The sequence below is a fragment of the Trachurus japonicus genome, chromosome 5, assembly GCF_045865225.1.
Source record: "Trachurus japonicus isolate A0001 chromosome 5, Traja_1.0".
In the NCBI taxonomy this organism is placed as follows: Eukaryota; Metazoa; Chordata; class Actinopteri; order Carangiformes; family Carangidae; genus Trachurus; species Trachurus japonicus.
In genome coordinates, this window is record NC_140911.1 from 8,090,904 (window position 1) to 8,104,806 (window position 13,903).

Here is a 13,903-nt window from a genome sequence, read left to right on the forward strand (position 1 = left end):
TTATAAAGCCGTACGATCATTTATGAGTGTTTATAACTATAGTTATACAGTGCTATAACTGCAGTATAACGCATCATAAGTATGGTTATAATGTGTTATAGAGATAGGCGTCAAATAAAGTGTTACCATAACTCCATATAAGTAACATCAAGAAAAGTTAATAACCCACTTTGTCTGAAGTGTGAGGGGGCTTCCAACGTACCTGAAGAACATTTCCCTGTACGGGCTGGACGGCAGCGACTGATGGGAGAGGTGAGCGGACGGACCGAGGCTGGAATAATGGAAGAGGTGACACTCGTCCCCGGTGCAGAGTCGGTTCGCGGCCGGGAGGGTGTGGCTGTGCGGGTGGGCGTGTTCGGGCGGAGAGAAGGGGTAATACGGTCTGTGGAGGCAGGGCAAGGGAGGCGGCGGAGGCAGAGGTGGGGGCGGACGTTCCCACGGTAACTCAGGTAAAGGATGTGCACTGTGGCGATGGCAGAGCTCCATGTGGGCTGGATTCAAAGGAGGAGACACGGATTTGGAGGGTAAAGCTGGAAGAGTTTGGCTTTTCGGATGGTTTTTGACGCTGCCGCAGCGTCCCAGGCAGTGTCCGTTAGCGAGGCACGGCGCCCGATCCCATCCCACGTCGCCACACTTCGCACCTGCACGACCGCAACACGAGTGATCTCGCCGCAAACCCCCCGGGCTCGATGGGTCTGCATCGTCTAGAATCGCCGTCTCCCGGTCCTTTTCTTTCCCCCTCGTTTTCGTTTCCCGTGATGGACACTCAGGACTTTCTCTCCTCTCAGGGTTGATGGGGGGTTCGGTGGGGGCTGAGGGGTAGGTGGGGGCCTGGGCCTGGCCCTGGGCCTGGGTGGGAGTGTGGGGCTTCACTGTCGGGCTGCTGGTGAGACAACCGTTGGGAGATGCTGCAGAGGCGGTTGAACCTGGACCCCGTCGCTTCCTCACCTGAGCGTACAGGCTGCCGTCCAGCGGGCCCCTGGTGTGACAGATGTCTGGTAGAAAACAAAACAAAGGAATTATATTGTGAAATTTTCTTTAACCACCTTAAAGTGACTATAAGGATGTGTTTTCACACTACATTTCACACTACATTTCACATGAGCCTTAGTGCGTAGCTACTGTGAAATTCTTGGACCGGCGCAAGACGGACGAAAGCGAAAGCATTTGCAGAATGTTTTCATTAATCAGCTCATTTCATTAATAGCTCAGGTGGTAGAGCTGCCGCCCCATGTGTTGAGGCTACAGTCCTCACTGTAGGCGGCCCCGGTTCGAATCCCGCATCGAGTGGCCCTTTCCTGCATGTCATTCCCCGCCTCTCTGCCTCCTCATTTCCTGTCTCTCTCTCTCGACTGTGCTATCCAATTAAAGGTGAAAAAGCCCCAAAAATATACTTAAAAGAATGAAAGTTGAAGGTTCGAAGACGATCAGATACCGTCGTAGTTCCGACCAGGAACCAGGAAATGCTGGGCAAGCCGACCGCTATATAATAATATCAAAATAACAATAAAGACAAAATGATATATTTATCGAAAATGGACCCATTAACAAGTGTGGGTAACGTAGATTCATTCACATTAAAATGAAACTCTTTCATAACCAAAAGCAAACTCCTCAGGGTCTCTTTAAAGGAGACATATTATGCCCCTTTTCCACAAATTAAGGGCTAGGGTAGGGTTAAGTGTCTTAAAGACATGTCTGTGACATGCTTCAGTCAAAATACTCCAAGGATCAAACATCACAGCTCTTTTTTTATCCGCTCAAAACAGCCCTGTTCAGAACGGCCGGTTTCAGTGCCTGTCCTTTTAAATGCAAATGAACCACTGCTCACCCCACCCCTCTTCTACCAGTTCACAGGTAGCGGTGGTATTATGCAAATCGAAAACTAATTGCATCATTGTCAGACAACTGAGGGAACAGTTCGTAAAACCACGTGGATTTCAACCTAGGGAGCCTGCACATTACAGATTTTTTTTTTCAATTCTCACATTTTGGAGACTGAAAGGCAAGACAAACACCCAAATATATACTAAAGAGCCTTCAAAAAGTGTTATTTTCATAATATGTCCCCTTTAAAACGTACTTTTTTACACCTGTGTGTGTGTGTGTGTGTGTGTGTGTGTGTGTGTGTGTGTGTGTGTGTGTGTGTGTGTGTGTGTGTGTGTGTGTGTGTGTGTGTGTGTGTGTGTGTGTGTGCGTGCGCGCGCGTTCTTACTCTCCATGCTGTCTTGATGGTGCAGGTTGAAGTTCTCATAAGAATCCCATCTGACCACAGGATCTGAGGTGTTATAGTCCACTTTGATGGAGGCATCATTCTTGCGGTATTCTCGACCTTGAGGTGTAGACAGACATTTTTTTTATGAAGCACATAAAAATGCAAAAAAAAAGAAAAAGAAAAAGATTATGAGCACAAGATGCACCTCGGGAAGCAGATAGCAAGACAGACAGCTGATAATAAAAATACCTTTCATTTTTTCTGGCCCGTTGGAGAAGATAAACTCGACTGTAGCATCAGGAGGGAACCTGTCATCTGCAGGAAGACGAGCATAAAGAGAAACTTAAAATATCCAGAGATTGAAAAAAAAAAAACATTCAGAAAGAAATCTGTGAAGTGGAAAAAAAAAAAAATGGTGTTAATAAATAAAGATACCTGCCCTCACTTTTCATGATTGAAATAAATAGGATGACACGACAGAATATGGCTCAAGTAAACAGAGCGTAACACTTCAAAGAAATGTACTGTCTGAGCCGAGTGCTCTCTTTCTTTCTCTCTCGACTGCCTCGCATGAGTGTGGGTAATATTATTTATACATTGTGTGCATGCGTCAGCGTGTTGTACTAAGAGCAACTGCCATGAGAGCGCTGCTTACTAAGCCATGTACAAGTATATTTCTCTTTCATCTAAACTGACACTGTCATTTGCTATTTGTCTCAATATCCACAAACACAACAATGGACTGAGGAGGAGAAAGTAAGTGGGTCTTCAATTATACATCCCTGAAATATACAGCAGAGAGTTTCCATGTGGTCATTCATATGTTTACAATATAATATCACATTTTTAGTGTCGTACACAGCAGCAGCACCAGCAGCAGTGGAGTCTTATGGTTTTTAAATAGCCTCCTCTCCTCTTTAATCCCCTCTGTGATGCCTTCCATGACTGTCCGAAAAAATTGGAAATCTCACTAAGTAGGCCATGCATTTATTACAATCAAGCAAACTATCTGTTCTTCTACCTGTGCAGGCCAAGTCCAGCTCGGTCTTTCCGAACCACAGCTGGGCTCCGTGAACGGTGCAGGTGTGAAACTGGACCCTGAAGACCACCTCCCTCTCTGCTGCCCGACTCCGCCGGTGGTAACACTTCACCTGCAGAGGAAGATCCAAGTAGGAGAGTTGTGTAAATCTGATTTTCCTTAGATTAGTATGTTCTGAGTGTGTGTTGCTGCTGTGCCAGATACATAAAGTAGCTACTTGTCTTTCTAGGATGCTAAGGGGCTTTTAGTGTTTTTTTTACCCGCATGCAGTAATTAAGTATGCATGTTCATAGTCTGCAGAGGATTTGTAGCTTTAAGTGGTTTCAAAAAAAATCATGCACTTATGAAAAGCAAAGTTACAAAAGTGCACGACCGTCAGGAGAGAAACGTGTATTTATGAGAGCGCTAACGTCAGTGGGTGTGGGAGAAAGCGACGACAATAAATAGGTAAAATGGCAGCTGGCTGCAAGTGAGTAAAGTTCACGATCAGCCGTTTCTCACCATTATGTCCCCCTTTAATAACAGAGCCGGCTCCATCGTCACGCACAGCTTCCTCGCCCTGGAGCTCTGAGGATCACTGAACACACACACACACACACACACACACACACACACACATACACACATTTAAAGAAAACTATACATAAATCCAGTCATACACACGTCTCAGTCGGGTAAAAACACTGGTGGACAATGTGAAACGTGAACATAAACACAGAGCAGCCGCCACCTAAACACAGACGCTGGCCTGGCTGTGTGGTCAACATCTGTCAAAAGGGGACGAGACGTCTGAAAAACCTGTGGTGCAACTGGACAACTGACCGTGTACTTACTAGACGCCTGAGGTGTAGACCAGCTGTAAGGACTGATAAATCTTCAGGAACGGATAGAAACCTACAAAACACAGAGAGAGAGAGAGAGAGAGAGAGAGAGAGAGAGAGAGAAGTGAGGATAACAGCAATAATAATAATAATGATAATAAAAAGCACAGGGAGAGTTTTCAGACAAAGGATCTTTTGTTTCTGTTGTGTCTTTTTTTTTTTCCTTTGACATTGTAAAACACTTTCTGTTCACAATCCAAAGCTCATAATTACCATTACAGCACTGCAAACTATTACACCGAGATTTTTTGTTTGTGTTAAAACCGACCTCCACCGGTCTGGAAGTTTGGAAGAGAGGGAACGAGGATCTGGTGGAGGAACAGAGGACTGCTGTTCATTTTGATGGTGCCCGACAGAAGACCGCCAAAGTAGTAGATGTACCTGAAGAAGAAGAAGAGAGGTGATGAGGTGATGAGGTGATGGCAGCAGCATTACATAAAGTGATATAAAAATATGACAGGTAGGTGAGTGTCACACCTGTTCTGTGAGGGCTGCAGCGAGGAGGAGACTTTGTCTTCACAGAACTTCCTCATGGCCAGAGTGGTGAGAGCCTGGTCCGCCCTGTGGACACCAACCAACAAGTTAATCAATAAATACCTAACAGATTATGATGTGTCTTCATCATGCATACAGATGGTGGGGAGTAACTTAATCTTTTCTACAAAGGCCGCTTTATTTCCATTTCAATTAAATTTTCTATTTTCTGATTCAAATCTTTATTGGTGTGAAAGTTTCAAAACAAATTTGTTAAAGCATTGATATATGAAAGTCAATTGATAAACAGAAGAAACAATAATTATGATATTAAATAAATAATAATAAATTCCCCCTTATCTGAAATTTCTGGATGAAGTTTGCCAACAAAAACTAAGATGTAAATGCACTGAGGACAGAAATTTAGACCTTAAATAATAGGCTGAATAATCGATTAATAGTCACTTAATTTGATTGACTGAATATCTTTGGATTTTGGACCATACAAATCTATTTAAATATGTCACCTTTTTCAGGTCAAATATGGACAATACAAAACCTGTTTGTATTGTCTTTTGCTTGTCCCCTTTGACTGTCATAACCCTCCCTGTTTCTCTGTAAGCGTCTTTGGGTCATTGAAAAGCGCTATACAAATCGAATGAATTATTATTAATTATTATTAAAAGATTCATTAAAAGAAATAATAAGCAGATTATTTGACTTTCAGTTGCAGACACACAACTAAACATGTGCACACCATGATAATACAAATTACCCAGCAGATATCTTGCTGTAGTGCATGTAGGCGGCCACGATGACGCCCGTCTTCCCTTTGTTTCCCTGTCAGGATGCAGATAAACATGAACATGAAATGTATTTTTTCTCCCCCCCCATTGTTTGACATGTCATGCAAGATAGACAGATAGATAATAACAAAAAAGCCTTGTTGGGACTCGAGGCTGCACAGACCTTGCAGTGGAGCACCACGACGTTACTGGGGTCAGCGGTCAGCCAGGTCTCCATGGCCTTACAGATGGCACAGATCCTGTCCAAGGGCGGAGCGTGGAGATCGGGCCAGCCGTAGTCCTGCACCTAAACCACATGAGAGAAGTCAGACCGTTGCATCAACCTCTAAAATTAAGAGTGGTCACATACATAGTTTATGTGTCTCAGCTGTGTCTCAGCAGCTGAAGCAGCGTGAGATGTGAGTGTGTGCACCTTTTGATTCAGTCTGGCGATGTCGTGTCTCTTCTCTGATAAATTCAGCAGCTAGAAAAGACAGAGAGGGATCAGAGGATATCACATTGCAATTGCAGCAAAAAAAGCATACAAAACAAAACGAGGAGATGAGGTAGTTTAATAAGGGCAGAAAGCAATAATTATTCCTGATAACGAGACAAACATACAAATAAAACCTCTATAATTTGTTTTAATAACACCTTTAACAGCAGCCATTAGCTAAATGTGTCTGCCTCACAGTCAGTTACTCACTCCTTCTTAGGCGACAAATCACGTTAAGTTTTTGCACGTGTTAAGATTTCATTTCTAACCAGAAACTTGTCCGGGTGCTTGGATTTCAGCATGGCGGCCACTTCCTGTAGGTTTCTGCGGTAACGCGGTTCGTCCAGGTCTGGCAGGAAGAAGACAGAGATGATCCTCTCTGTGATGTAGGTGAGGTCGAAGTCGTAGTGACGCTCCATCACGTGCTCCATCACTTGCTCCACACTTTTACTCCTGGAAAGGATGAGAATTAGGTGGAGCCATTAGACTGATTTTACTTCACTTTTTTTTTAAAGGGATAGTTGGCAAATTGGCCCATTGTAGAGTAGATTCGTTACCTTTAATTGTCGGTGCAAGCTATTTTAAGAATGGCTGGGCAGAGCCGCGAGCAGCACAGAGCTACAGTCAGAGGCTAATGGGATTTCTTGGTTTCCCTCATCAAACTCATCAAATACACAATCCAACAACTCCAAAACGCTCTGGTGGACAAGTTGTGACCTGCACATTCACCACGCTATGAGATAATAACAGAACGTTACGAGACAGAGTTGTTTTAGAGGGAAATTCATGCAAAACCTCTGATGCACGTTGCCTTCAGGGACAGTTTTTCAGCAAGCTGTCTCTGCATTTGCCTCGAAAACAACTCTGTCTGGTAACGTTCTGTTATTATCTCATAGCGTGGTGAATGTGCAGGTCACAACTTGTCCACCAGAGCGTTTTGGAGTTGTTGGATTGTGTATTTGATGAGTTTGATGAGGGAAACCAAGAAATCCCATTAGCCTCCGTAGCGTAGCTCTGAGCAGCTCACGGCTCTGCTCCGCCGTTCTAAAAACAGCTTGCACCGACAAATAAAGGTAACGAACCTACTGCTAAGACTATAAGTATTATGGCAATGGGCCAATTTGCTAAAATGTTGAACTATCCCTTTAAGTTTGTTTGAGCCATTTTACCTCGGTAAGGAGCCTCTTTTCTTCAGTGACGATGATTTAATGGAACCGTTCTGAAGAAACACACAGAAAAAAAAACATTTACAGCTCATATTACATCATTAAAAACTGTTTTCTAGTGAGTATGTGCATGTAGACTCACCAGATCTGTAGCTGAGGTGCAGGTGGGAGTTACCTGGAAGAAGAAGAGACCACATGGTTAGTTTGTGCAGCAGTTTCACACATACACACACACACACATACACACAAACACACACATATACACACTGGGAATGGACCAGCACATGCCAAGTCATGTGTTTGGCTTAATGCTCTTGGTCCTGCTCCAGCAGCGCAGATGAAGAGATGGGGAGGGAGGGAGGGAGGGACAGAGGAAGGGAGAGGGTGAGGACGGAGGCAGGATGAGGAGCTGATGGAGAGGACAGTAAAATTCATTCTCACTCTCTCTGTCTGTCATCTGCAGCAGCTGGTTTGAAGAAGAAGCTGTCAGTGCAGATTTGGCCGTTCCACATGATGAGCTAGTGACGCATTGTGTCAGACACGCACACACAAACACACACACACACACTGGTATACACACACTGGCACACACACAGATGTATATACATAGAGACAAACATTGACAAGCACCTGCATGTCTAAAGGAATATAAAAGAACTTGAGGACATTGTTTTGGCTTTTTCAAATTCTTCCTTCTCTCATTTCAGATCAACAGACTCGTGTGCTGACCAAAACACAATTTTTTTTTTGCATCGTAAAGAAAAGGCAGTGAAGAAGCGAGACGGATGAAGATTACAGGAGGAGGAATCTACATGTGGCGTGCAGTCGCTGTCCTCTGCTACTGTGCCAACGGTTTTCTGCCAAAGCCACAAAACTCACGTATACACAGAGCGAGGGAAGCTGAGGTCGTGAAAACAGACGACAGACACACTACTACGCAAACAGACGAGAGCAGATTCCTGAAGCTGCTTCTGGTTTTCTCGACTGTTTATTATAACGCAAACAGTTGATCCTGAAATGACAAGCTAGAATAAACTGGTAAATCGGGGGCATGTGTTTCGTTTACAGCTCATTTCTTGGGAGTCATTAGATGAAACTGTGTGTCACCACCACAGGAAATCAAATAAATGAGCCAAGAAATGGCATCGAACATGCAGTATTACAGCACAGCTGGATGTACGGACTCTCACTGTAAACTAGTGTGTAGTCAAGACCATCTAACCTGAGACCAAAACCAAGGGGGGGCGAGACCAAGTCCAAGACCTGGACCAAACCAATGCGAGGCCATTTTCAAGACCATTACTGTATTAATATATATAATAATAAAAAATAAAAAAAATAATACTGTATTTACTGGAAAGAAAAGATGAATAATTTGGTAGCCCTCCAATTTACAGGCCGCTAATTAGGTGATAATGTCAAGAAATAGCCATGAAATAACGGTCATAGTAATAGTAATGCCATGTTTTTCATAAAAAACATAAGATTACACATGCTTTTCATGCTTTTAATTTTTTGGGAAAGGCCAAAATTTTTCTCCACCAAGTCCTTGCAATTGATTGACCGTTATTTCTAGGCTATTTCTAGACATTATGACGCAATTAATTGTTATTTAATTCTTTTTTTTTTTCCCCCAAAAATAACAGTGGATTACTTATTAGGAGCCACAATATGAAAACAAAACACTAAAACACATACAATTCTAGACAACAAAGACTCAGAAACATAATTACAAATTAGACATAGTGTATACACAAATAACATACATAGATAAAGGACAACCACAACAACAACAGCAACAAAGACGCTATTGGCTATTTCTTCATGATCACGTAATTAGTGGCCTGTAAATGAAAGGGTTACCAATAATTTAATATAAAGTCTATACCATATTAAATTGAAACAAAGTTTGGATTGAACAGCAGCACACAACCTGCTAAAGTCTCTCACTTGGTCTCTCACACTGGTGCAACCAAGTTTTTCAGATGGTTACACAAGCATACTCTTTCGTAGCAGTGCTTTTGAACAATTTTAATGATCTTAAAGTTATTAAATTGAATTACATGAACCAAAGTGAGCGAGTGACAGAGAGACATTTGTGGTAAAAAAAAAAAAGAAGTCACTGCAGCTGTGGTCGCGACCGGTCTTTATCCAACTCGATCAAAACCGAGACAAGACCAAGACCTTGGAGATGTGGTTTCAAGACCGGTCTGGAGTACTACAACACTGTAAACCTCGACAGGTGACACCCTGTCAACTTTTGACCTTTGACCCCCCCGCCACGAGGATGACTGACGGCCCGCGCTGCCCTCTGTGGCCGGTTGTTGACAGGTGTCAGACAACAGGTTAACAAGTCGGATGCCTGACGATCACAATGATACACAACTAACACACCACCACCACCACCACCACCACCACACACACACACACTGAATTTATAACTTTTATACATTGTGTTCATCTCTTAACTGCTCCAAAAGCTCTGATTATGAAGTGCAGTGTGTGTTTTTCTGTTCCAGCTCCAGAGGAATTTAATTTCAAGTTGATTTAATTTCCACCCACAGTCGAGGTTGATTTGTTTTTGTCGGTGTCGAGCAGGTACAGAACATCTGCTCATCATCTCCCTGTGTCAACACCACCAACATGATGCTGTTATGACTAAAATGAAGCAAACATATAAATGAATTCATGTTTACTCCCCTGGAGCAGCTGCTGCATCATGATCCATGTGCAGCACCTCAGAGAGCGAGAGGCATTAATAATAAACAGTAGATAAAGTGCATTGATAGGACTCTTATAATAAGGAAATGTGCATTAGTGGTGCAGCAGTGTGACTTTATCTACTGAGAGTCATTGTCATCATGAGTTTCCTACTAACTTCTTCTAATGCTTCAGTCCATTTCACTTTATTTTAGTGCTTTAGTGCTTTTCAAAGTTTGTCTCGACTGCACCTGGAACATTTCGTTTTATCTCTTAAGTTTCTATTTTTACTGAAAAATAGTCCAAAAAAGATTTATCATTTGAAGTACAGAGGAGCATTTTTCTTTTTCTTTTTTTCCGTTTCATTACATAAACCCAAATCATAGCTTTCTCATTTGCGAGACACACACATCCATACACACACACCGTCTCTGTGAAACATTAAGTGGAGACGGCAAATGACATTACAGAGGCGTAACAGAGGAAAAGACATAAACAGGCATGTGATCTACAGAGCGCTGAATAAAAGGATGAGTGAAGGGGGGAAAAGGGCACGCTGTAATTTGGTTACTGCACGGCAAAATAGGCTCCTGCTGAACTGACAAGAAGACGTTGTTGTGCGATTATTGCCGTGCAGAAGGACACAGGACGGCCGACGTACAAGGGGACTCGAGTCGTATCATAAACATGTTACAGTAGGAAATGAAAGAGAGATTCAGCCGACGGGGAGAGAAGTCCTCTCTTAATGGGTTTAATAATGGTGGTTAAAGTGGATAAAGTGGTCGGTCTTGCAGGAAGGAACAGTAGGAGACACAACACAACACAACACAACGCACACATGTAAACACAAACATGCAAACTAAAAGAAGAGCAAAGGGGTTTGAAACCTGGAGGCAGATAGAGAGAGAGAGGAGCACAACATGCAACATGAAGGCAGAGGAGGAGGAGGAAGACAGCAGAGTCAACAGGAAGCAATTTGCAACAGGATGTCAGCACTGGTCAACCTAGGTTCACACATACAAACACACACACATACAAACACACACACACAAACATGCAGAGTGTGCACACGTGTCTTTGGTAGCTCTGCCAGCCTCAGGGTCTTCATTAATGCATGTGGACTGAACGCTGGAGCCACTGGGAGCTGAGCCATCTGGTTCAGTTTGTCTTGTTCATCATCAGTGAGTGTTTTACTGAGGTGCCAGTGACAGCACTCGGCCCTCAGGGACATTATACTGACTGTTACTGGGACCAGTCGACTGGTTCATGAAGTTCACACTTTTTTTTATCCAAAATCCAAAAAAAACCCAAAAAACTGTTATCGTCTAAATCAAATGTGGGGATTTTTTTTGTTCTCGTCGGGTGTTTGATGAGAGAAGATTGATCGGTGGCATCTGGACACAGCTGCTGCTTGATGAATGAAATGTGCTCCACTATGAACACAAATGAAAATGTTGATACACTGAAATATCGCAATACTTAACGACGCAATGCTGAATTGATTCTTTGAAGCGCTGCATGTGTCAATATTTCCATCAATAGTTTACATGGTGACAGAGGCTTTGCGTAAATTCCTCTGATCAGGTTGCACATAAAAAAAAAGTCTGCAGTGTGTGGTCTTGCTTACAGTTTCTCATTCGATTGTATCACCAGATTATTGCCAAATGCCAATACAACAGCTCTAACAAACAGACCAGGCATCTCAGTCTGGATAAAGGGATAGTTCGACATTTTGGCAAATTGGCCCATTGCCATAATCCCTATAGTCATAGCAGTAGGTTTGCTACCTTTAATTGTCGGTGCAAGCTGTTTTTAGAAAGGTGGAGCAGAGCCGCGAGCTGCTCAGAGCTACGCTACGGAGGCTGATGGGATTTCTTGGTTTCCCTCATCAAACTCATTAAATACACAATCCAACAACTCCAAAATGCTCTGGTGGACAAGTTGTGACCGCACATTCACCACGCTATGAGATAATAACAGAACATTATGAGGCGGAGTTGTTTTAGAGGCAAATGCAGAGACTGCTTGCTGGAAAACTGCCCCTGAAGGCACCGCGCATCAGCGATTTTTGCATGAAAACAACTCAGTCTCGTAACGTTCGGTTATTATCTCATAGCTTTAGATAATATGGCAGCTTTACTTCTTTTAATTGTGTCTTTTGTCTTTAAATGTTATTTATTTATAGGCTATTTTGTTGTTGTTGCTATTTGTTGAATTGACTCACTATTGTTTTTAACAAGTTTTTAAAACCTTTTTAACAATCTTTTATCTGACCTGGGGGGACTTCTGCACAAGAATTCCTATTGTACCCAGCTGCTGTGTACAAAATGGCGAAATAAATTTCTTGAATCTTGAATGTGCAGGTCACAACTTGTCCAACAGAGCGTTTTGGATCCCATTAGCCTCCGTAGCGTAGCTCTGAGCAGCTCGCGGCTCTGCTCCGCCGTTCTAAAAATAGCTTGCAATGACAATTAAAAGTAACAAACCTACTCCTAAAACTATAGGGATTATGGCAATGGGCCAATTTGCCAAAATGTTGAACTATCGCTTAAAGTTGAATAGTTATCTTAGCATAACAGCAAAACTGGAAACAGGGAAAGTGAATCCATGTGCAACTATTTCATTAAGACTTTATCTTGGTTTCCAAGGCAGGGTGGGTCGGTGGGTGTTAGGGGGTTAAACCATTAACCAAGTGCAACAGTGGATCCTTCCTGAAGTTTCCTGGCTGATCATCACCTCCAAGACTCAAATGGATCTCAAAAAGTTTTTTACTGCCACATCTTCACTCCTCACTCCTCTCTCCCAGAGACGAGGAGGAAATCCAGCCGCCGGTTATAAGGAAACAGGAGATTGTGTGTTTGAGACTCAGGCATCGGTGTGTGTGTGTGTGTGTGTGTGTGTGTGTGTGACTCTCTCTCTCTCTCTCTCTCTCTGACACTTAACTCTGAGCTGACGTCACACACTCACAGACAACGGAGAGGGAGAAGTGAGTAAGCTTTCCCATTTGAAACTGGAAAAGCGAAATAAGTAACCACGTCCTATTCCAAGTTCCATCGTCTCACAAAGAAAAGACACTAATGCCCGCCGAAGCTTAATAAAAACTCTGAGGCTTTCTATTTTCTGCAGCATGAGCATGAGCATGAGCAGCAGCAGCAGAGGGCAAGTTCAGGAGTGGCCATGATTTAAGAGGCCTCACATGAAAGGACGACATGCCCTCTCTTTCTTTTCTCCCCCCACCCTCCGCCCCCAACTTTGATCCCTCATTTCTCCATTTCCTAACCCTCCTGTCACTGCCCTCGGCTTCCTCCTCTCCTCTCCTCTCCTCTTCCCTCGCTACCTCACACCCTCTCCCTCTCGACTTTTTTCAGCGCCTGGAGACAGGATAACTATAATCATCCCTGCCGTGAGATACAAGCATGTGCCCCCCCCCCATCCCACCCACCCACCCACCCTGAATAAACAACATCAGATGACAAAGAGAGCACCTCGATAAGCATCGGCCACACAGCCAGGGCCAATCGCTATGTAACTGGCCCGGAGAAGAGGGGAACAAGAGGAAGCACAAACGAGGGCTCGAAGAGCAACAAACAAACTGTCAGGGGAGTTAGAGAGAGAGATAAAGAGAGAAAGAGAAAGAGAGAGGGAAAGAAAAGGAAGACGGGATGATGAAAGAGGAGAGGCGAACAGACAGACAGACAGACAGACAGACAGACAGACAGACAGACAGACAGAGCGCTGGATGGGAGAGAGATGTCAACAGCTGCACATGCCTCCTGACCACTCACACAGAGCACAGAGATTTCACAGAGCTATTTTGATAGAGCTCCTTATTTTAGACCAAACGTTTCTCTGTGAACTCTTCGGGGCTCATTTTGTCTGTTTGTCCATCAGTCGCCTTCAAAGCAGCAGGAAACTAACAAAACTTTACCCAGAAATCTCATCAATCACATCCAGTCGACTAGTTTTTACCCAGAACAAGTTATTAACTATTATTGTTAAAAAAAAAGCTCCTGTTGTTTTATAGGACGTGTTATAAAGCCTGGAATATGAAACAATGTTTGCTGTGCATCCACCTCTATCACTCAGTCTCTCAGGAAATGAAAAGCATTAAGTAAATATACACACGCACACAATGTGGAATATGCAT

General features: G+C 43.3%; 2 protein-coding genes across 3 annotated transcripts in view; one reads left to right on the forward strand and one right to left on the reverse strand.

Annotated features, from left to right (window-relative positions):
• The window catches only part of LOC146987004 (heme transporter hrg1-A-like), a 349,260-nt gene that overhangs the window by 136,292 nt on the left and 199,065 nt on the right, over positions 1-13,903 (forward strand). The gene's annotated exons all lie outside the window — the stretch shown is intronic.
• Positions 1-13,903, reverse strand: part of LOC146987009 (tensin-2-like) — a 36,442-nt gene that overhangs the window by 7,616 nt on the left and 14,923 nt on the right. For both annotated transcript variants that reach the window (XM_085775934.1, XM_085775933.1), the window contains exons 4-17: positions 7,199-7,231; positions 7,060-7,109; positions 6,160-6,343; positions 5,828-5,878; positions 5,579-5,701; positions 5,385-5,449; positions 4,613-4,696; positions 4,404-4,516; positions 4,088-4,148; positions 3,756-3,831; positions 3,237-3,366; positions 2,465-2,530; positions 2,216-2,332; positions 203-995 (exon numbers count right to left, since the gene is read on the reverse strand). In XM_085775934.1, the coding sequence (XP_085632060.1) occupies positions 203-995; positions 2,216-2,332; positions 2,465-2,530; positions 3,237-3,366; positions 3,756-3,831; positions 4,088-4,148; positions 4,404-4,516; positions 4,613-4,696; positions 5,385-5,449; positions 5,579-5,701; positions 5,828-5,878; positions 6,160-6,343; positions 7,060-7,109; positions 7,199-7,231 (1,946 nt within the window). The remainder of the gene's footprint in view (positions 1-202; positions 996-2,215; positions 2,333-2,464; positions 2,531-3,236; positions 3,367-3,755; positions 3,832-4,087; positions 4,149-4,403; positions 4,517-4,612; positions 4,697-5,384; positions 5,450-5,578; positions 5,702-5,827; positions 5,879-6,159; positions 6,344-7,059; positions 7,110-7,198; positions 7,232-13,903) is intronic.